This window comes from Muntiacus reevesi, chromosome 9 (genome assembly GCF_963930625.1).
Source record: "Muntiacus reevesi chromosome 9, mMunRee1.1, whole genome shotgun sequence".
In the NCBI taxonomy this organism is placed as follows: domain Eukaryota; kingdom Metazoa; phylum Chordata; class Mammalia; order Artiodactyla; family Cervidae; genus Muntiacus; species Muntiacus reevesi.
Genome location: NC_089257.1, coordinates 51,507,173 through 51,529,375, shown reverse-complemented (window position 1 = coordinate 51,529,375; position 22,203 = coordinate 51,507,173). Strand labels below are relative to the sequence as shown.

General features: G+C 33.4%; 1 protein-coding gene across 5 annotated transcripts in view; it reads right to left on the bottom strand.

Annotated features, from left to right (window-relative positions):
- USP47 (ubiquitin specific peptidase 47) overlaps positions 1–22,203 on the bottom strand; it is a 100,043-nt gene that overhangs the window by 13,367 nt on the left and 64,473 nt on the right. For 4 of the 5 annotated variants that reach the window (XM_065944114.1, XM_065944110.1, XM_065944112.1 and 1 more), the window contains 11 exons: positions 17,498–17,593; positions 17,262–17,414; positions 14,663–14,830; positions 12,811–12,942; positions 12,303–12,379; positions 11,689–11,744; positions 9,126–9,238; positions 8,281–8,385; positions 5,093–5,300; positions 3,506–3,621; positions 1,502–1,621 (listed from right to left, as the gene is read on the bottom strand). In XM_065944114.1, the coding sequence (XP_065800186.1) occupies positions 1,502–1,621; positions 3,506–3,621; positions 5,093–5,300; positions 8,281–8,385; positions 9,126–9,238; positions 11,689–11,744; positions 12,303–12,379; positions 12,811–12,942; positions 14,663–14,830; positions 17,262–17,414; positions 17,498–17,593 (1,344 nt within the window). The remainder of the gene's footprint in view (positions 1–1,501; positions 1,622–3,505; positions 3,622–5,092; positions 5,301–8,280; positions 8,386–9,125; positions 9,239–11,688; positions 11,745–12,302; positions 12,380–12,810; positions 12,943–14,662; positions 14,831–17,261; positions 17,415–17,497; positions 17,594–22,203) is intronic. The other variant, XM_065944111.1, reaches the window with a different exon arrangement.

Here is a 22,203-nt window from a genome sequence, read left to right as displayed (position 1 = left end):
ACACACATGTGTGTGTGCCTGCCAAATCTCTTGCTTACTGGAACATTCATAAAAACATCTTGGCAATGCAACACCAAAATCCAAGTTGTATAAAAAATTTTATGGACAAACGACTTGATTCTATAGCAAATAAATTGCAAGGAAACAAACATAAAGGGAAAGCTTTAGACTAAAACAAACTTAAGAGATATTAAGGACTTTATTCAGATTCTGATTTGAGCAAATTTCACTGAAAAAAATTTTTTAAGATGATCAGGGAAATCTGAACACTGACTAGATATTGGTTAATACTAAGGCATTTCTGTTAATTTTTTAGGTGTAACAATGTAATTGTGGCTATGTTTTTAAAAGTTCTCATCTTATAGATATATATATACTCATTGTTTATAGATGAAATGATATGATGCTGGGGATGTTTCTGAAATAATCTAGGGGAAGTAGTTAGTTAAATATAGATGAATCAAGACTTAATAATTATAGAAGCTGGGTGATAAGTACATAAGGGTTCATTATACTATTTTCTGCACTTCTGTGTATGTTTGAAATTTTCTATAATAAAATTTTAAAAAGTGAAATGCATATATATATGTATCTTGCAATTATGAATAGCATTTTGAGTTTTGTATAAATGTTATTCAATAAATGTTATAAATGAGGGCTATAAGCTAACCATTTAAGGAAAAAAATTAAGTTAGATCCTTTCCACTCCTTACCCTAAAACAGTATTAGGGTAGATTAGATATTTTAATGTTATATACAAATACCACACAGAAGTACTGGAAGAAACTACAGGTGAATAAAAATTACATGTCAAAATTGATAAAACAATATATAAAAAAAGAGCTAGATGTTATAAAAGATCAATCTTTCCTAAGATGAGAGAGACTGGAAATGGTGATAAATAAAAGATGGTAATCGAGGAAATTTTGCTACAGTTTATCCAGAGTAAACCAATAGCATTAAGAATAAAAACACATGAAAAATGATATGATGGAAACATAATGATACCAAGAGATGCCACAAAAAGACCAACATGAACTTTCTCTTTCCTTCTAGAGATAGGGAATAACAAAGGGAATAACAAATAGCAAAGGGAATAACATGGAGTGAACCCAAGATAAGAATTGTCTGTACTCTAGGCATGCTTCAGACTCACCATGAAGTACCGCTTTATGGGAGAAGCTCAAGAATGAACAAAATTCAGAGGACATAATCATTGTGACCAGAACCAGTCAGCAAGGTTCCACCAGAGAGGCCCGACTAATCGGGGGCTCGAAAAATAAATGTAGGGAGAAGGGGGAAAACACTACATGTTGGGGTGGCACATGAACAAGGCAAAGAGGAGAACTAGCAAGATTCACTTAGAAGACAAAGAAGCATGACCTGACCTGACTATAAAGATAGGTAATTACTGGAAGGATGTGAGAATTTAAAAGGTAAAATTTCAGACAAATGGTGAAGAGCAGTATAGAAAATAGTAACAGAAAAATAAAAGACATACCTTGTTACTTCTAAAAAACCCTTCAAGTTTCAGGGTTTTACTGGGCACAGTGAGAAGGCGCAAATCATTGTAGCAGCGTTCCAGCACTATTCTCATTGTTTCAGCAGGTAAATGGATGGCCTAAAATGAAAGTGATTTAATTAAAAAGTACTTTTTCAAAATAATTATGCTTGACTTGGAAATATGGGAAAATAAGAAAATGCCGAGTTCTTCTTAGAAACATCAGAAAGAAAATTAAGAGAAAAATAATCTTACTAGAGATTTACAAATTAAAAAAAAAATCATTAGTCCTATTCACTAATTAGGCTGTAAATTAGGAGAACAGAAAATCACTTATAAATGTATGCTCTGAAACTATTGATGATTCCACAGAAACTGAGTAACTGACTGTGAGAACTGATGTCAAACCACTTAACTTCTTGACTTTTGATCAGGTCTTCTGTATTGTGTTAATACTTCTACTAAATCAATTTTTTTTCTGTGTAAAATGAGATTAAATTAGTAGGTAAATTTTAAAGTTCTTCTAAAATTCCATGTCCTTAATTTTTGGTGTCACTTAAGAAATTTCTCATGAAATGAGCAAATAAAAATAATTTACATTTTACAAAACTTCATTTGTATAGTTAATGATGACTAATTCTGAGGCATCCTAGTTATAAGCACTAAATTTCTTGGCATCTGTTTTCTGACTGTCTTTATACTTTATAGACATATTTTTCCCCAACAAAATTATAAGCTTCTTCAGGGAAGAAAACGCATGTGTTTCTTTTGTATTCTACCTCAGTGCTCGTATTCTAGATTAAACTATAAAACAGAGCAGTTAATCATAAACTATGACTTCAAAGTCTGATTTGTTTCCTCTGATTATTACTGTGGCAAAAGTGTTGGAAGTATTTTAACAGAGTAATAATTAATAACTAACTTCTATATAATACTTCACTTTTTCACAAAAAGAGCATTTATTTATTTTACTCATGTTCACAACAACTCTGTTAAAATAGACATTAAAAAATTCCAGATGAGATAAAAGACAATACTACCATAAAATGAATAACTAGAAATGACTGGCTGACTTGTGATTTCTGAACAATTTCCAAAACACCAAAGGACCCTAAGTTGGCTTAATTTTGCCTATATTTGTGTGCTCAATGTTCTACAGAGTATGAGACCCCTGAAAGGATTATAATCTTTTCTCTGGAGTGAAACAGTTTTTCTATTCAAGGAAATCTGAATGTTTCATCATCATGTTTTTCCAGTTCAAAGATTCTGAACGAGCCTATGCTCTTTACTATTAGCTCACATAATGTGACTGATAGCAGCTTACTTTTCTACTGCTTATTCATTTATCACTATCTTTCTGGTTACCCCAATGTGAAACTCCTCAGGTTTTCTGTGCTCCTGCCTTGCTCTAATATTTAGCAATTCCAAGTGCTGCCAATTTTATTTATAGATTCCCTCTTACAATCTCCACTCTTTTCATTTCTGGTCTTGTGTCTTCACCTAAATTACTTCAACAACCTCATCTATTAATAATGTTCCTGACTCCTCCCTCAGTCCATTGGGAACATGAGTCTGGAACTGCCCGAATTGCCACACTACAGCATAGCTCTCATATCATAACACTGCTGTACTTAGAAAAACAACCAACCAACCAACTTACTTCCTACTGCTTACACTAAACAGAGTCCAAACTTTTCTGTTTACATTTAAAAACCTGCCATGAGGTAAAGTGAACTTATGTTTCCAGGCATGTACTTTACAATGATCCAGCCAAACACACATGTCATTGCTACGTGCACTTGCTTCACACTTCTTATCTTCACATTTAGGTCAGTCTGTTTCTTCCATAAGAAGTATCCTTTTCTCCCAATTACAGTTGTCTCCAAGCTATAAATACATTGGCTTCTTGAGGTAGATATCGGTTCCTACATCTTATAACTATCACATAGTGCTTTGTACATAGCAGGCATTTAAAAATATTCATTGACCAATTTTAAAACTTACCTTTGAAATAAGCTGTTTGAAGTCTGTAACTGTTTGATTTAAGTAAGCTCGGACAGTGATGGGAGCAGCTATAGATTCTGTCTTTAGATCAACAACATGAACTTTCACCATTACTTCTGTCACATTTGAAAAACACAGAAACACAAATGGAGGTTCTTTTTTAAAAAGGCATTTCACATTAGCAATGCATTCTAAATGTGTTTCTAACAGATAGCAAAGATAATGTTTTTCTAATTGTCAAAATGGTAGATGTATATGTTAACATGCCTAATACAGTTAACACTTCTTTCACAATTTATCACATTACAAATATATATAAAGAACTAAAAAATAAATCTAATAAAAAGGTTATTACAGATCTCTTTAAAAAAGGCAAAAGTCAAAATGTGATTTTTAAAAATACATGCTTTGTTTCCTTATAAAATATTAATACCACCCCTGTCAAATTTTTCAAGCATAGTAAAAATATATATCCAAAGTTCTAAAATACAGAGCAAAACCACAACACTAACAGAAAATAACTAGAGAAAACAAATACTAAAGGGGACACAGAAGTCCTACTTGCTTTTTACAACCTTCACTAAACAATTCAATACCTTGTTCATAATCAAAGACTTCTTCTCAAAATAATATTCTCTATATCCTATAGAAAATTCAACAGAAAAGCTTTTGGTTTACATGTTTTGTTTTCTGATTTAAAAGTTTTCATGTTACAACTTAATGCCATCTTCTCCTCCCTGTTTTCAATATCATATATAACTTAACTTTTAGTCACCAGAAAAATAAATGATCTTCAATCGCTAGATTTAGTAGATATTCTCCAGCTTTAACTGTTTTAATCTCTTGTACGTAGTACATGTCAATCTTCCATTTCCCCCAATGTAGCTAATCTAAATTTGAATATTATTCTAAAGTATTGACTATTAAACAATAAAGGAGATTATAAGTGTCATAATACACAACAATGTTTAGAGTTCTCTTTTTAAAAAGTGAGTTATTTTGCTGACCAATGTTATACTTTTATCATAATCTCTACAGTCTAGTTCAAAAATAATCTGAAAGAAAATGCTCCAAAGGGACTCTTTATGGATAGAGCGGAGTATGACTGAAGAAGCTCTTGAAAGAATACCATACTTAATCTACTTTGGAAAGAGGAGGCTTCAAAAACAGGAGGTGTGGAAGATCCACAGAAGAACAGAATTTGAAAGAATTATGGAACGAACCATGTCTTCAAGGAGACCCTGGAAGACTCTACTTCTGAGACTTTATGAGAAAATACTTTTTTGGGCTGTAGTCTTCTCTATAAAAAGAGAGAGGCAGAGGCAGATGTAGGAAGGGACGATGATTTAGTACTGGAGAAGAAAAATCCTACTGAAGACTTTTGTTTTTTGCTTTTAAAATTTTGTGTATAGTTTTTTGAAAGTAGTCTATAATTTAATTCCAGGTTTGCTGCTTACTACTTCAAAACCTATCAAAATTATTATACATTCTGAGAACATGTAAAAAATTTAAAAATAATTTCTATAAACAGAAAACTTTATGAAAATGTAAGTCCTTTACAATTCAAAATACCATAAAAATGCTCACCTCCAGGTTTATAAGACTGGAAAACTTGATCAGGTCTTCTTGTTTCCAACAGCAGATCAAACATGTATGTTGACTTGACTCCACCTAGTAAAAGACCCATTGGAGTATCTTCTTCTCCTTCATATGATCGTTCAAGATAATCATGAAACTCATCATATTTAACAAGACGACAGCAATCCATGGGTATTACCTCCTCTAAATCCATCATCTAAAAGAATACAACACCCAAGGAAAAAGAAAAAAATATATATATTTTAATCTGATGTGTAACTGTACTAACAAGAGGTCCTAACAAACAATAAAGTCCATATATATTTATGATTTGCACCAAAGCTCAAAGGCATGACTTAAATGGTATTTTAAAATAACCATATTCCATTATCCCTCAAATTATACAACCTATATACCAACATATTTTAAAAACTTTTAAAAAGTTAACATTCTAAACTTTAGATGCACTCAAAATTAATGCACTGTAAGCTATTGCTTTATAACAATTAACCTGGAAACATAAGAGGAAAATAACCAACTAGAACATGCATCTTTTGTTATCTTAACCCAATCTGGAGAAAAACTGTTAATTCATGTATATGGCAGTGCTCTTCTTAAGCACAGGAGGACAGCATGCCTTGCTGAGCTACCACAAAGGCCTTCCTGTTTCACAAGTGCTACCCCACTCTTCTCTGAACCATCCCCAGCAATCTAAGCCAACAGAACACCAACAAATCAGAGATAGGAATTTCTATCAAAAATTTCCCCTCTATTCCATGTCACTTGTAGATGACATACACTCCATGCAACATCACTTAAGTGGGAACTGAATGACTCAGAGAAATAGAGTACGACTGCTTAGAAGTATTTAATACTCATTCAAGGTTTGTGCTTACTGGTGGCTCAGATGGTAAAGAATCTGCCTGCAATGTGGGAGACCTGGATTCAACTCCTGGGTTGGGAAGATGCCCTGGAGGAGGGCATGGCAACCCACTCCAGTATTCTTGCCTGGAGAATCCCCATGGACAGAGGAGCCTGACGCACTACAGTCCTTGGGGTCACAAAGAGTCAGACAGGACTGAGCAACGAAGCACAGCACAGCATGAACCTCCCAGCGACACAGGGCAGGACTGCTTAGGAGCATTTCATACTCATCTACGGCGTGTGATTATGACTTTAAACAAAGTGCGTAAACCTCGGTTTGTCCCCATTGTCCTCTACTCTACTCACTCACACCCCACAAATGGAATTTTACCTTTCTTATGTAAGATTAATTTCTCTCTTCTATTTAACTCTTTACCTTTATGAGCTTTTACTTTCTATTTTTAAGACGAGATTTTTTTTCCCCCTACATTAAAAACTGATGGAATATGAGAACTTACTGTATAGCAAACGGAACTGTATTCAATGCTCTGTGGTTACTTAAATGGGAAGGAAATCTAAAAAAGAGGGGCTATACGTAATACATATATAACTGATTCACTTTACTGTACAAGGGAAACTAACACAATATTATAAAGCAACTATACTTCAATAAAAATTAAAAACAAACGAACAAACAAACACCTGATGGACTGTAAACCACCCTTACCACTATCACTGACTGACCTTACTGTATAAACCTGTTAAGACATTTTCTCCATTTTAGTCTAATTTGGTTTCACTATTATTTTGCTTGCAGTCCACCATTATGTTTAAAGGATTTTTACTTTAATCAGGTGAACCCAGAGACATTTATTCATTTATTATTTGTTCATGCCTATACCCATTCAATTTTGACTAGGTAAAAGTAGTAGAAATGCAACTGTGAGCAAAATCAGGGCACTCTTCACCCTTGTAAGTGCTTAAAATTTAGTGAGGGACAGTAACATTAATTAAAACAGTGACAATTAAGTATAAATTTTCAATACTGATGAAATGCTATGAAAGACCAGGTATGTAACAGAAGTTCTCAAATTTTGTGTGTCCAAAAATTCCACTTGAGGTACTCATTTAAAATGCAAGAATCTCAGGAGCCAAAATGTAAGTTCACATTATTTGCAATAATTAGTTTTTTCATAGGAACGTGATTCTGGTGCAGGCTGTGCTGGGTTATACACAGCACTGTGAGGATAAATGCCAGTGATCTTATGAATTATTTTTATTTTTTTCATTGGTTCTATTCATAAATATAAATGAAATGATGCAGCATGCATATTTTTTCTCTAGGTCTGAACTATATATCCTTAGAATAAAATAAAATTTCTATCCTGAGAAAATTGTTTAATTTCGTTTTATGCCACTCTATTCTCATTCAAGACGATCTAAAAACAATGCCTCCTTTTTCAGCTTCTTTATCATGCACTTCTTCACCTTAGTTTTTACACACGCTCTTTCTCCAGTTTCTTGCACAGTTGCCTCCTTCTCATGGTTTAAGTCTCAGATTAAATAACCTTAAAATACTTCTGAATTACTTCATAGCATCTAAACAATAAGATATTTGCAAATTATCTTTAAATATTTAAATACTGTGGTGTTTAAATATTTTGTCCATTTTTTCCCCCAGTGAGATTATAAACTCCATGAAGGCAGTGAGCCTATCTTGCTTACATTGGTACCTCTAACACCTAATGTTATCTTGTTCATTCTAGTTCTCTTATGCCTCATATGGTAGTCATTCAATAAGCACCTGCTACAGTGTTGCTACTGGTAAAGAACTTGCCGGCCAATGCAGGAGACATAAGAGACACAGGTTCAATCCCTGCACTGGGAAGATCCCCTGGAGGAGGGCATGGCAACTCACTCCAGTGTTCTTTCCTGGAGAATCCCAAGGACAGAGGAGCCTGGTGGGCTACAGTCCATAGGGTCACAAAGAGTAGGCCATGACTTAGCAATAAAAAACAAAAATAATTTGAATATAAAGAATAAATAAATATCTTTGTTTCTAATTTTATTTCTGAGTTCTAGAAAGCTTAACTGGCTTTCAGAGTGAGAAAGTTCTCAAAAGCAATGAATCACATTTCAAAGAAGAGGTATAAACTATGCTCCTTAAGAGATTCATTGATAGGATTTAATAGGCTACTGAAAATGAAAAAAAAAAAAAAAGCTACTGCAAGTGCTTATACTACTACTGACTATAATAAAAGCTTGGGAAAATGTTAGTACCATTATGTAAGATATCGATAAATTTTAAATGCCAACAGCACAATTAAACATACCTTATAAGCCATTTCTACTGCTTCCTTTAGTGTCTTATCCTTATGAACCTCCAATTTATTTTCCATCATCACTTGTTTCACAGGATGCAAACAGAATAATTTTATCTAAAAAATGTAAATGTAAAATATCATCATTAACTCAATAAGCCATAAATCAAACTACTTTGTAGACAGTATTTAAATCAAATTATTAAAATTCTTAATATTAAAATATATTCACTATATATTAAAATATATTTAAATATATTAAAATATAATTGAGATCACTCTCCCTCGGGTCTATTTATCTCACTTAACAACTGATACTGTCAAAAAAAAAAAAAAATAACCGATACTGTCTATCAAAAATTCAAAATCATTCATTTTAACAACTATATGTTTCTTTATAAGCATGTATCACAATTTATGAAATCACTCTCCTACTGTTAAACATTCAAGTTGTTTCCAATTTTTCCCTAATTTGGAAAATACTGTGGAGAATGCTGTGGTAGTTGAAATTTTTACTGCACTGTAATTATTTCATTATATAATATTTTTTAAGAGAATCATATGAAAGAATATAAATTTGCTTTAAGACTCTTGATAAATCTAATGCAAATGCTAGACAGAAAGGTTTATAAATTTATTCTTGTAGGAGAATGTTACAAAGTTCATCTCATTGTAATCTTACCAGCACTATTATCACATTACTGGTTTTTCATGCATAAAATAAAATCACTTTACCTCAGTAATATAGTTGGTTACACTGTTTAATGATTACACAACTCAATGAGTAAGTTATGAGAAATGCAGTTAAGCAAAGTTTAACAGCACTTTTTAATTAAAAGTAAATTAGGAAATCTAACCTTGCATGTATTGCGCTCAATTTCTCGTTGCCTCTTTTCTTGTTCTTCCAATTCTCTCTCTCTCTGCACCAAGTTTTTAATATGTTCTGGATACTCATCTACTTCTAGAAATTCTATTAATGGTAAAAACAGGGTAAAACAGTGCCACTGGGACTGAGCTTCCTTTATACAATTTTGTTCTACTATATTTCCAGAGAATATACTTCTACTACAGGTGTTACTAAAATTTACTTCAATTACATCAATCTTTCAACATGGAACACAAACTTCTTTCAGACAAGGGTGAAGAGGTAGTTAATAATGACACATGGTGAGGTCTCAAAAAGCTGAATCTTTACCTATATACCTCTTGGCTCCTGACAACTCTAGCATGTAAATTAAGATTTTTAGAGTGAAAAAGCCTCCCTTAAACTTGAAAATAAAAGCACTTCTGATTTAAAATAGTGCTGTCACAAAACTGTGCAACCTTGGGCAGGTTTACTTCTCCAAACCTTGGCTTTTTTCAGCTAATTAATAGCACCTTCTACAAAGAGTTATTACCTGGGATATAATGAAATGCAATAAATACTGTTGCTACTCTATTACTACAAATGGTATTTATTTTATTATTATTCACTAATATGATCATCTTTTCTTTGTTCTCAAAGTAGTCTTTTAGCTGCCTTTTTTAATAAGGGAGGCACAATTCTTTTTTTTTTAATTTACTTATTTATTTTTGGCTTCACTGGGTCTTCATTATTTTGTGTGGGCTTTCTCTACTTGCGGCGAACAGGGGCTACTCTTTCTCGTTGTGCATGGGCTTCTCACTGTAGTGGCTTCTACTGTTGCGAAACACAGGCTCTAGGTGCATGGGCTTCAATAGTGGCAGCACATGCGCAGGCTCAGTAGTTGCAATATGTGAGTGTAGGCTCCATAGCTGTGGCACACAAGCTTAGTCACTCCATGACATGTGGAATCTTCTCAGACCAGGGATTGAACCCATGTCCCCTGCTGTGGCAGGCGGATTCCTATCCACTGTGTCATCAGGGAAGTTCCCAGCTGCCTTCTAATTAAAGAACTTCAAATGTAACTCAAAGTGACAGTATGAGATTATGACACTATGTAATAAAGCCAATGATTGTTGGGCATTAAAAAGAGAGAGCAATTTATATTAAAAAAAAATCACTCCTTTTTGGAAGGCAAAAATCCAATGTTTTTTAGAAATGAGCTCTAATTTAAAAAATATTCCATATTATACATACAGTGCCCCCTGGTGCTTTATCACAAAACTAGAGTTGGGAGGAGCAGATAAAAGAAAGTTGAATTATTGCACTACTGAAAACATACGGGATACTGAGTGCCACAGAAGATACATGAACTATAATCCTGGTCCTATCTCCAGACAGTTATGACCTTGGACAAGTCACCCTTTGGGTATAGTTTATGTGTAAAGTGAGAATGGACACTTCTACTCTGAAACCTCTATTCTGAAATCAGTTCTCATTGTAATTTCTTTTTTCTCTTTCCTATAATTACATTATAAATTATTGAAGAGCCCTTATACAGCAGTCCCTGAATCATATCATTGGTGAAAAGACAAGTCCTAGGCCCTGCAATAACTGAATTCACAATCTCATGAGGGTTTATGAAAATGTAAATAAAAACATTAACTAGACTGCTTAAAAGACTTACTTATAGTATGGCAATTTCTAAACAAAGGAAATATGTTGAAATCAAAGACAATGATTATATTAATTGTGAAAATATGAGCAGACATATCACCTGTCTATATATCTCTGTGTACACATACACACACACACGCGCGCACACACACACACACACACACACACACACACATCATACACCTATCTGCAAATACTGTTTCTGTCAAGATCAGAGTTAGCAAGAAAATGTAGGAACTGTAATTTTTTAAAGTAGCAATTACAAAAGGAAAAAAGAAAGGCAAATCCACATGCTTTGTATACAGAATTATTTTTAGGATTCTTAGTAAAATTAAAATATAATAAAGGACACATACTCGACTCTTAAAAATTTTACTTGCTTTTTAAGCAAATAAGCAAAGATATTTAACTCTAGTATGAAACTAAATGCTTAAAATTTTATCTCAATTTTCTATAACAATGCTATAAAATACTTAAAAAAAAAAAACTATAACATCCCCATTTTACATTTGTGGAAAGTAAGACTTACAAAAGTTAAATAAATCATTTCCTCTGGGACATGCAAATTGTGAGTTATGATGGCTACACAGATCAGGGACTGTCATCACTGCACCAAACTACACAGAATACAATCTTATTGGAAATAAATATGCAATGTACATAATGCAGAGGAAGTTAAGTTTTGTCTCTTAGTGTGTTACAAAGAAAGTTCAACTTTTTCCCAAACGCTTTTACAAATTAGTATTATCTCAAAACTATCTTTATAATTAAATCTTCTACACATAAAAAAATTTAATAGTCCTATCATTTAAAAGTAGTTATCTGGGCTTATAAAGCTTGCAGAAAAAAAAAAAAAGTTTTAAAAACACACACAAAAATCAAGTAACTATATTTCAACATACTTGCATTTCTTGCTGGGTCCTTCAGTCTGTATATCAGCATATACGCATTTGTGGAGCTAGCAGAAACATAAAAATGATTAATGGGGACAAAAAGTCGACTGTAAAGATTCCATTTCCTAGCATCAAATTTTTACTTTAAATAGAAATTTTTTCATTGTTTCAAAAAATTAAAAATAATGTGTTCTTGAACAGGTTCAGATTTAAGTATTCTAGGCAAAAAGACTACTTTGACACATTTAGGAGAAAATCCTCTGTCTTCTTTTGGTAACACAGTAAAATCTTCAGAAAACCTTTGTCCTTGAATGACAGTCAAGGAATGACAGTTCTTGAATGACAGTAGTCAGCAAATTTTTTACGGAAAAGGGCCAGATGGTAAAAGTCATAGGCTTTGTGGGCAACTCTGCTGTTGTGGTGGGAAAAGATGAACATACAGTATTTAAAGCAATGAGCATGGTGGTGTTTCAATAAAACTTTATTTTCAAAACCTGCAGGCAGGCTGAATCTGGCCCATAGGTTACAGTTTGTTGACCCCTGGGTTAAATCTTTTTAATGCATAAAACGTTGAAAAGCTTGTAATTCTAATTTATGAACAGTAAAACTAGGAAGTTATTTACCTTGCAAAAGCACTGGAGTAATATCCTCTGCTTCCTGAAGATCCACCATGTGTTTTCTTAATGTCCTCTTGTGTTATCTAAAAGTTGTTACAGTACTTACTTTTTTTGGTACGATCTAACACCTTTATGTCAATATGAACTCAAGTTTTAACCTCAGAGTTAAACAGACTACACAGATAACCATTTCTCAAAATGTAATCATAATCAGTGGCTACTAATAGTCAATCATTTCTAGTCCTCTTAAATAGGCAGCCCACATGAAGGCTCAAGCCAAGAAGAAAACTGGGAATCTATCTCTAGAACACTCAACAAGCTCAAAATAAAACAAAACAAGAAGATAACAACAATAAACAAAGGAAATTTACTGAAGACAAAAGACTGATTAGGTATGTATCTTAAAATGCTTCACTGGACAGACTGTCTCCCGTTTTTAATAAACCCTTCTACTGATGAGAAACATCCTTACTCCTGTCTTTCAGAATAATAATCTTAAAAAATTCCTCCTTACCCTGCTGACATGTTGATCATTGAAGCTGTACCATTGGTCATCACTGAAAGACTTTATGCAAGCATAATAATGGCCACCAGCAGCACTCCCTGAATGAACCATAACGGAGAAGAGCTCATAGATCAAGGAATTCTAAGGGAAAAAAAAAGTAACTCAGAGCAGAGGAAAAACACAAAACTGTAATTTGTATATTTCTTAATCTCTACTAAAACACAGAGAGGTAATATGTTAGTTGTCCTATGTATTTATGGCAAATCAACTTTTCTCCAAGATCATTAAAATGGTAATTCACCACATAATTTTATATACCACAAGTTTCATTCAACATATTCCTTCACATTTTAATTATGCTGTCACCTTTAGAACAATGCATAACTGAGATATAAATTTATATATTTATATAAAAAGAAGAAAATAGTCTAAAATTTTAGAAGCAGATGCTTAACACGAGACTATTCTGATATGCACATCAAAATCAATACATCTCAACTAACATTTTTAAAAATTCAAGTAAGATGACTTTGAACATCTTCTAATGTATTTATGTAGTATCTGTGATACAATAATCTATTGATTTGATGTCTCTCAGGTATGCAAAGCTGGTTCAACATTAGAAAATCAACCAATGTAAACCGCGCTAAAGAAGACAAATTATATGATCATAATCAATTGAACCCAGAACAGCATTTGGCAAAATCCAAACCCATCCATGATAAAGACTCTCAACAAACTAGGAAGAGAGGAACATCCTCAAATAGATAAAGAACATCTACAAAAAAACCCCATAAAATCTATGAAAGAGCCAATATCGTACTTAATGATGAGAGACTGAATATTTTCCTCCTGAGACTGGGAATAATAAGGCAAGAGTGTCTTCTCTCACCATTCCTATTCAACACGGTATGGGAACTCCTATCCAGTGGAACAAGACAAAGTGGAAAAAAAAAAGATAAGACATAATTGTCTATGTAGAAAAACCAGGCAAGTGATGGATTTAGCTCTTGAGTAATAGTCTTCCAACTCTTGCTTGAAAGCAATGATCCTTATACTAAGCTATGATGTATCTGCTACATTATTCATCACAGCAATTCACACTCATCTATCTGCCCGGAAAGAAACAGATAATTTTAAAAGGTAAAGAGTAGTGATAATGGTGATGAGAATAACGGTCTTGGTTGAAAAACAGATTTATGCAAGTGAAACTCCAAATACTGCCTTAAAAAGCCTGTATTTAATACGACTGTGTAAGACTTGAATTCATGATCAGTCTTCACACAGGTGATTCATTATTCACACCATGCTGAAGACATTTGATCTGTAATCCTACCCTCAGAAAAGTATATGACACAAATGTGAAATAGTTTGAAAAATCTTAAAAATCACTGACCTAGTAACAAAAAAAATTCTATACTAGATATTACTTAGTCTTGTAGTTTTTAAATTATAATCCATGGAATTATACCATTTTTTGAAGTCCCTTAGGGCTGTCATAGGGCAGGGGAGGGAAACTGAGGGGTTCCCTATCTAAAAAAGATTAATTCTCTTATTGTTTCAGAAAGGATTCTACAGCCAGAATTTTTTAAATGAACATATCTAGCCTAATGCTTTCAATATGCTATATGAGAAAACTCTGATAAAAGATTTAGAGTCTTGCTGTTACTTCAAGGGCCAGTTACAATTCAGTGTCTCAGAAGTCAATGCTCCCACATATAAGTAGTCTTTCCTAAAGTTAATTTTGATCACATATATGCCTAAAAACAGTAGCAATTAAATTTCTTTAAGAGAATTATAATAGCAGCTCAGCCATTACTTCATTCTGTCTTTCAACTAAAAACCACAAATTATAGAATACCTTCTCAAGTCCAGGTTTTGGAATCTTTTCAGCTCCGCTGTTGTTTTCAAGGCAGATCCCTTCATCAACACCGTCATCATTGGAGAAATCGTTGCTCATCTGATCACTGTGACAACTGCCTTCATTTTCCGCTCCACTGTCTGTGCAGCTTTCAGTCTGCGGAGACTTCTTAATAAAACACAATTGTCTTAAAATTATAAGGCAAATAAAGGGAAAATGTAAACCTTTTAATTTATATGCTGTCAACTTCTTCGCAAAATTTAAGACAATACTGCTAATAAAAATACTTATTCTACTTTAAGCAAATTTATTTTCTCTTAAAAAAGTGAGACCTTAAACAAAAAAGTGTATTTTAAAACCATTTCTGTTAACATCCTTATTAACATACTCTATTAACAAATTATTGATTCAGAATTCTACTAAACCTCATTTATGCTTACAGTTGCAAAGTAACAGTATAAAACTATCATTTCTTTTATTAAAAACCATAAAAGCAGAGAACCTAAGCTCCAAAGTGAGCTTCTGTTGTTCTCAAATCCCGAAAGAATACCATCTCCTTTCCTGAACAAAAATTCAATTCAGTTTATCACTATGCTAGGTATTACAGACAATTAGAAAGAAAAACAAGATACTGTCTCTCTCAAGAATTTTATACTCCAGTTATAGGAGGCAGAAATGCAACAATAGTAAACAATACTTTTCCATACTTTTATGATTTTTAAATCTCTTTCAGACAAATTTAACTTAAAGAATTCTTCCTAGAAATCCTCAAACAACTCCTTCCTCCCTTCTCCTTAAATATTTTAAATACAGAGTTTGAAAACTCTTCTCTAAAATGTAGGCCCTTGATAAGTTTAAGGCACTGCATAGAAGTTCTTGAATTAACCAAGCAATACATAGTAAGTACCAACTTTTTGCCAAGAATTTTGCTGTAAGGATTACATTTAACATATAGTCTTCATTCTTCAACAAAGTCTGGTTCAAGGAAAAATGGAAATGAAAACCAACTTTAGAATTCTACACGAAGTTCAAAGAGATCATTCCCAAAACCTGTTTTAACTAAGCCAGAACACCTACTCTTCTCCCAAGAAATGGACCTATAACTTCCTCAAAGTTCCCGTCAAACCTTCTGTCTCAGTTTTTCTCCCTTGGAAAAGACTTCCTTTTACAAGAACTACATTAGGAATATAAGAAGACCAATCTAATATTTATCTTTGAGTAGGAAATTTCCTTTCAAAGTTTGGTATACTATGGATAGATTTCCTAGCTTAAGCACAAGTGTTGGAGATACTGTTTTAAATTAAACCTTTCAAAATTATTACCTGGACACAGGTACCATTCAATGAACATTTACTCTATCTAAGGCACTCTCTTCTTAGAAAAGCTATAAAAATCAATTATCATCCTTACTTTACTATAGACAGGGAAAGTGAAGCTCAGAAAATAATTTGACTCTTAATACTTAAGAGCATAAATAAAACTTGAGAATGTTTGAAATTATTTTTGAGCCTCTGGGAAAAGGCATTTTTTAACTACTGTGATGAATTCCAATCAGAAAAAAATGCTTTATGGCAGTTTTGAGAATAAGAAAGATTTATCACTCTGTAACAACTATGTTAAGTGACTGTACATATTCCTAATAACTAAATTAGAAGAGTTTCCAAATGAATAGAGTGGGACATTATGAATCCTTTACTGGATAAGGACAGAAGAACCAGAGAATTTGGGGAGTTCAATGAGTAGAAGAAATTAATTAGCATTATCTGTGCCCTCAAAGTCTCATTCTCAAGCTATATTTAATTTTAAAGTTTTTATCTTAAAAGCTTTAATTAAAAAACTAATTTAAAAATCTTTATTATCTAGCTTTACAACCTAGATCAATTTATGATCTGGTAAACCTTAAGTGGCTTCCCTGGTGGCTCAGCAGTAAAAATCTGCCTGCCAATGCAGGAGACATGGGTTCAATTCCTGGGTCGGGAAGATCCCCAGGAGAAGAAATGGCAACCCACTCCAGTATTCTTACCAGGAAAATCTCATGGACAGAGCGGCCTGGTAGGCTGCAGTCCATGGGGTCACAAAGAGTTGGACATGACTTACTCACTAAACAACAACAAAACTTTAAATGAGAACCACCCAGAAAATTTAATGCTTGAAAAAGTCACTAAGACAAAACAAGAAATTTAAGGCCACATTACCCATTTTGCTTGTTCATTCAAAACACTGTATTTGTTCTCTGTTTATCATGTACCAGAAACACAAATGCAGCCCATCTCTACACTGCTGTTTCAATAACTAAGCAAGTTATGAAATATAAGGGACTGGTCATTCAGTGGCTAAGATTTCAAGCTCCTCCTGCAGGGGGCCTGGGTTCAATCCCTGGTCATGGAATCCCTCACGCTGTAACTAAGATCAAAGATCCCACATGTTGCAACCAAGATCTAGCACAGTCAAATAAATAAACATGCTTTTTAAAAAAGAGAAAGCTATGAAACATGATTATCACTCAAATTAAATAAATAATTCTAGAATTTAATATCCTTGTCTTTTCAAATATCACGTTACTCTGATCAAAACTGAAGTATAATTTTTAAGTATTTACCTCATCCTCAACATCAATAAATGTACTCATATCTAGTTCCTCAGGAAATGTCATCCGATCATTCAGTTTAATCCTGTGCATGGTTGTATAATCAAAATCAAACCTTTTCAATTGTAAGGTCAGAAGATAAGGGAAATGCAAAAAACGAAGACCCTAAAAAAAAAAAGAGGGGAGAATCTACTGAATACTGAATATTATCTCAGATAATTAAGTTTTAATTTCTACATGGCATCTACCTTTCGTGCATCACACTTCTTCTTACAACGTTCACAAAAATATTGATTTGGGCCATCCAGGATCTCTGGCTGAATAAATGCATGCAGTGCTTCTTCCTAGTTAGAAAATAAATTTTTGTATAATTATTGTGAAATATTATAATGTTAATGATAAAGTCCTGAAAATAAGAAAAATTGTAATTATCAAAATACTCATAAACAGAATGGCTAGGAAATTAAGAATTCAAATACAAAAAAGGGAAAAAAGTACAGCAACAAAATGATTTTGTCATTATAAAATGGCAAAAAATTACTTTATTTCATTCTGTATGAGTGCTATGTTTTCTGGTCTTGCACATCAGTCATCTCTGCTTAATTTTCTTAGATTTTACATTGTGGTTTTTGGCTAACTAATCTAACAGATCCTCAGTCTTTAGATTAAAAAGTAATTAATTCCCCACTTAAAAAAGCAGTTGCATACATCACTGCATTCTTCTTATAAAAGGAGACTATTTTAAACTGCACAGTTAAAAACAGTGCTCTGAAGTGTACACTATCCGTACATTTTCTAATAATTTTCCTTCATCACTATATTTAGGGTCAGTTAGTAATTCACCACTGTACTAATTAGAAAGATTGAAAACCATTGTGCAGCCATCTCACTGCTTGTCAGATACTGCTCCACCTGAAAATGTATGAGAGCTCCTGGATTGTTCACCTAGTGGAACCACGTGGTTCTCTTTTTCTCCATACAGCTTTAAGACAGAAGCAAGAAATTGTGTGAATATTGTTGAAGAATCAGTAGGTATAAAGTTTTAAACTTTTCATTATTGACTTTTTGCAATTAAAAAAGTTTCAGTCAGTACAAGATTGGCGATTCCCTGGTAGCTCGGCTGGCAAAGAATCTGCCTGCAATGCAGAAGATAACAATTTGATTTCTGGGTCGGGAAGATCCTCTGGAGAAGGGATAAGTTAGATAACCACTGAAGGATTCTTGGGTTTCCCTAGTGGTTCAGCTGGTAAAGAATCTGCCTGCAATGTGGGAGACGTGGGTTCAATCCCTGAGTTGGGAAGATCCCCTGGAGAAGCAAACAGTTACCCACTCCAGTATTCTGGCGAGGAGAATTCCATGGACTATACAGCATATAAGGGGGGATTGCACAATTTCATTTGGTATCACCTTTATTCCTCACACATGGTCTAAGGACATGGTCTGACAATAGTTATTACATATAAAGAAAAAGAAGTGCAATCACTAAGACAAAATATCTTCAAAAATTTTTTTGCTATAGAACAAGTTGTTCCTCAAAAGATAAAGTAAGCTTGATCAGGCAAAATGGAGTTAGTTGTAAAAACAGCTACCAAGTGTATAAAATTCACACAATGCTTGGTATAGCTCATTCTAGAATAAGATAAAAAATTATGAAAAAATACACAAAATGCTTCTAACTTCACACATCTCCTATTTTGTCCTCAGAACACAAAGAAGCATTAATAGGGTGGGTGAAGGGGATGAAATAGCTGGCTTTTCTCCATATATTCAAGCATTTTACCGGAGGTCATAGAAAAGAACACATTTAGAAAATGATTTTTTTCCCTTCTAGAGCATATTTTAAGTATGAAAAAGGCAAATTCTTCAAAAACATAAGAGCAAAAGAAGATTTAAGAGCAATCACATCTATAGCTTAACACAGATAAAAAATCAGTTGAGCTTTCCAAATGGAAACTGAATTGGTACAACACTTGATATATTTTTAAAAAAGGGGGAGAGTGAGAAAATTATGTAACTCAAATTCTACTTTATGAAACTATATGTATGTACTGATTTCTGGCTACTGATTTCAGAGCTATAATTTTTAGAATTTAAAATCCAGAGAAAAGTTTGAACAACAGAAAATTCCCTTAAACATTTTACCCAGACTCACCAACTTTTAACCTTTTGCTACCTTTCCTTTATCATTCTCCCACCTACATTCACATCATGTGTTTTTTCAAACCACTTGAGAGCAAGTTCATACACGTTTTTCCTGTTAATCTTCAACGTGACTTTTTAAGAAAAAGGATATTTTCATAAAAACAAAGGAGTTAATCAAATTCAGGAAAACTTAATATTGGTAATTTGTCAGTCCATATTCCATTTCTGTCAATTACTCTAATAATGTCCTTTACAGTATTTCTCCCCATCCAGTACAGAATCAAATCCAGGAACAAAATCTGCATTTGGATGACTTCAGACTCATTTTATAAGAACAGTTTCATAGACTTTCTTTCATGACATTAACAATTTTTGAAGAGGCCAGGTTATTTTATAAAATGTTCCAAAATTTGAGTTTGTTTGATGTTCCTCATGGTTAGATTCAGTTTATGCCTTCCTTACTAAACTACTACCTAAGCAATGAGGTATTCTTCAGGGTATCACAGTCAAAGTGCATGATGTCCTTAACATCCCTACTGGTAATACTAACTTCAATCACCTGGTCAAGGTGTTGCCCAGTTTCTTCACTATATGGTTATTACTTTTTCCTCTTTCCAACTAATAAGCAATTTGTAAAAAGACACTTGAGAGACCATACAAAAATACTGAGCCTTAACAAGTTTTCCACCTCGGTTTAGCATCCATTATTGAATTCTTGCTTAACCCATATTTTAACGTTTGTTTTACAAGTCAATTTGAAGATCTTTTACTGTTAATAGGGGATTTAAGCCCATCCATATCTAATAGGACCAATGTTTTGCTCCATCTCAGTCACTATTGTGTATTTTAATTATTCTATTTAATATTTACTGTTTTTTTCTACATGGTGCTTTTCTTTGCTATTTTTCTACATTTTCTTTTGGTATTTAGGAAGGTTAGTAATTTTGTTCTAGTGTATTTATATACACTTTTGCTAGTATTCTTAACCTTTCCTCCTCCTTAAGTTTTTAGTGTCTAGACTGCCTATTTTAAATGGTATCCTGGTCTCCCCCCATTTAACCGTCTATGACCTCATTCTACAACCCCTTCTCTTCTTTTTTTCCTTTTTTAAGAGAAGCATTCTTTGTACATTAAGATACAGTATCTCATACTTTCTTCTATCATGTCCTCCCCCTTGTTTTATTTAGTCCTTAATTCTACACTACATTAAATGCTCACGGTCCTTTTGCTGATGCTTCCCCAGTGGTCTCTTGGGTGGATGGAGCTCACCCTCTAATAAACTCAAGGTTTACAGATAAAATAATGAGTCCCCCAATATTTAAAGTTTGATTTTCTACTGCCATAATAATTGAAGAAAAACTTGGCTAGATAGCAAATTCTTGGCTTACAAATTTTACTTTCTTGAAATTGCTATTCTGTTGCTATGACTTGCATGTTGCTCTTCAAAAATATGCCAGTTCAATTTATCCTTCAAGTTTAAGTCTGTTAAAATATGTCTGAGTTGATCATTCCAAATATGTTTTTCCAGGCATGGGGGGGGGGGGAAATCTTTCAAAAAGTTGATTAAACTTCTCCAATTCCTACAAAGTTTTCCTGGATTATAGTTTATAAGTTTTGCTCTACCGTGTTTTTATTCTTCTCACAGTTCAATTATGTTGGATTTCCTTTGCCAGTCTTCCTTTACAATCATTTGCTTTGAGATACTAATTTTCACTTTATCTCATTTTCTATATTCTTCCTTAGCTTTCATTCCATCCTATTTTCTCTTTAGTATTTTATAACTAGTTCTTCGTTTCTAATGTAGTTTCATCTTTTCTTCAATTTCCTTCCTGAGTTTGATCAGCTCACACTGCATTTCTTGTTTTGTTTTTCTAATCCATTTCTCTCCTTAAAGTTTTGGATACCAAGTTCTATTCTGCTTGCTTGAGAATACTTAGTCCAGAGTACTGTGTTACAGTATCCTATTTTGTGGTTATTTTTTTTGAGGGTTACATTTTCAGGGCTGTGTGTGTATGTCTACTTATTCATCAGCTGAAATGCTTTAATACATATATTCTGTTTTCTTTCAACAGCTGTGCTGTGTAAGTTTGATTTTTTCCCATAGTCATTTTGTGGGTGGCATTCTTTAGTTTGTGAGTACGTTATGTCAACTTAGTGAAGTGCAATTTTATGAATGGGTAATGGTGAAGAAGAGGCTGGTGTCCCCTTTTCATTTTGCAGAATCATTCTCTTCTTGTCTTCTCACTGCTATGACTCAGAGGCATCATCCCTTTTTGGTTTATCTCCTTCTCTAGAAGCAAAACCCTCCAAAGTTGTCACTTCCTAACCTTTCTCACTCTAAAATTCCTTCTCTATAGCTGGTGCTATAAACTATCAAGTCCCAGTCTGAGTTCACTATTTTGGCACATACTGCTGTACTTTCTCATTTAAGGGTATTCCATCTTCATTCAAGTCTTCCAATCCCCACTCCTCTGTTTCATGGAGTCTCTAAAGAGTCCCATTCCATACTCTCCACACACACACACTTGCAACAATACTGGAAGGTCTCCTGGAACTTGATAATTTTGCTATTTTCTGGTAATTTAAAGTTCGTATTTATTCTGTCTCCTAGTAATCCAAAAGGTACGGGTCAGTTGGGTTTTGTTAGTGTTTCTTTTTGCCTATGGTCTGGGGAAGACATGTGGGATTACGTAGATTCAGACAGCTGAAATTATCCTTTAGATTCACAAACCAGTTAAAGCTACACTAACAATTTTCTTTAGTTTCCTATTCACTTTTTAAAAAGTTGACGATAGAATAATTATAAATAAAG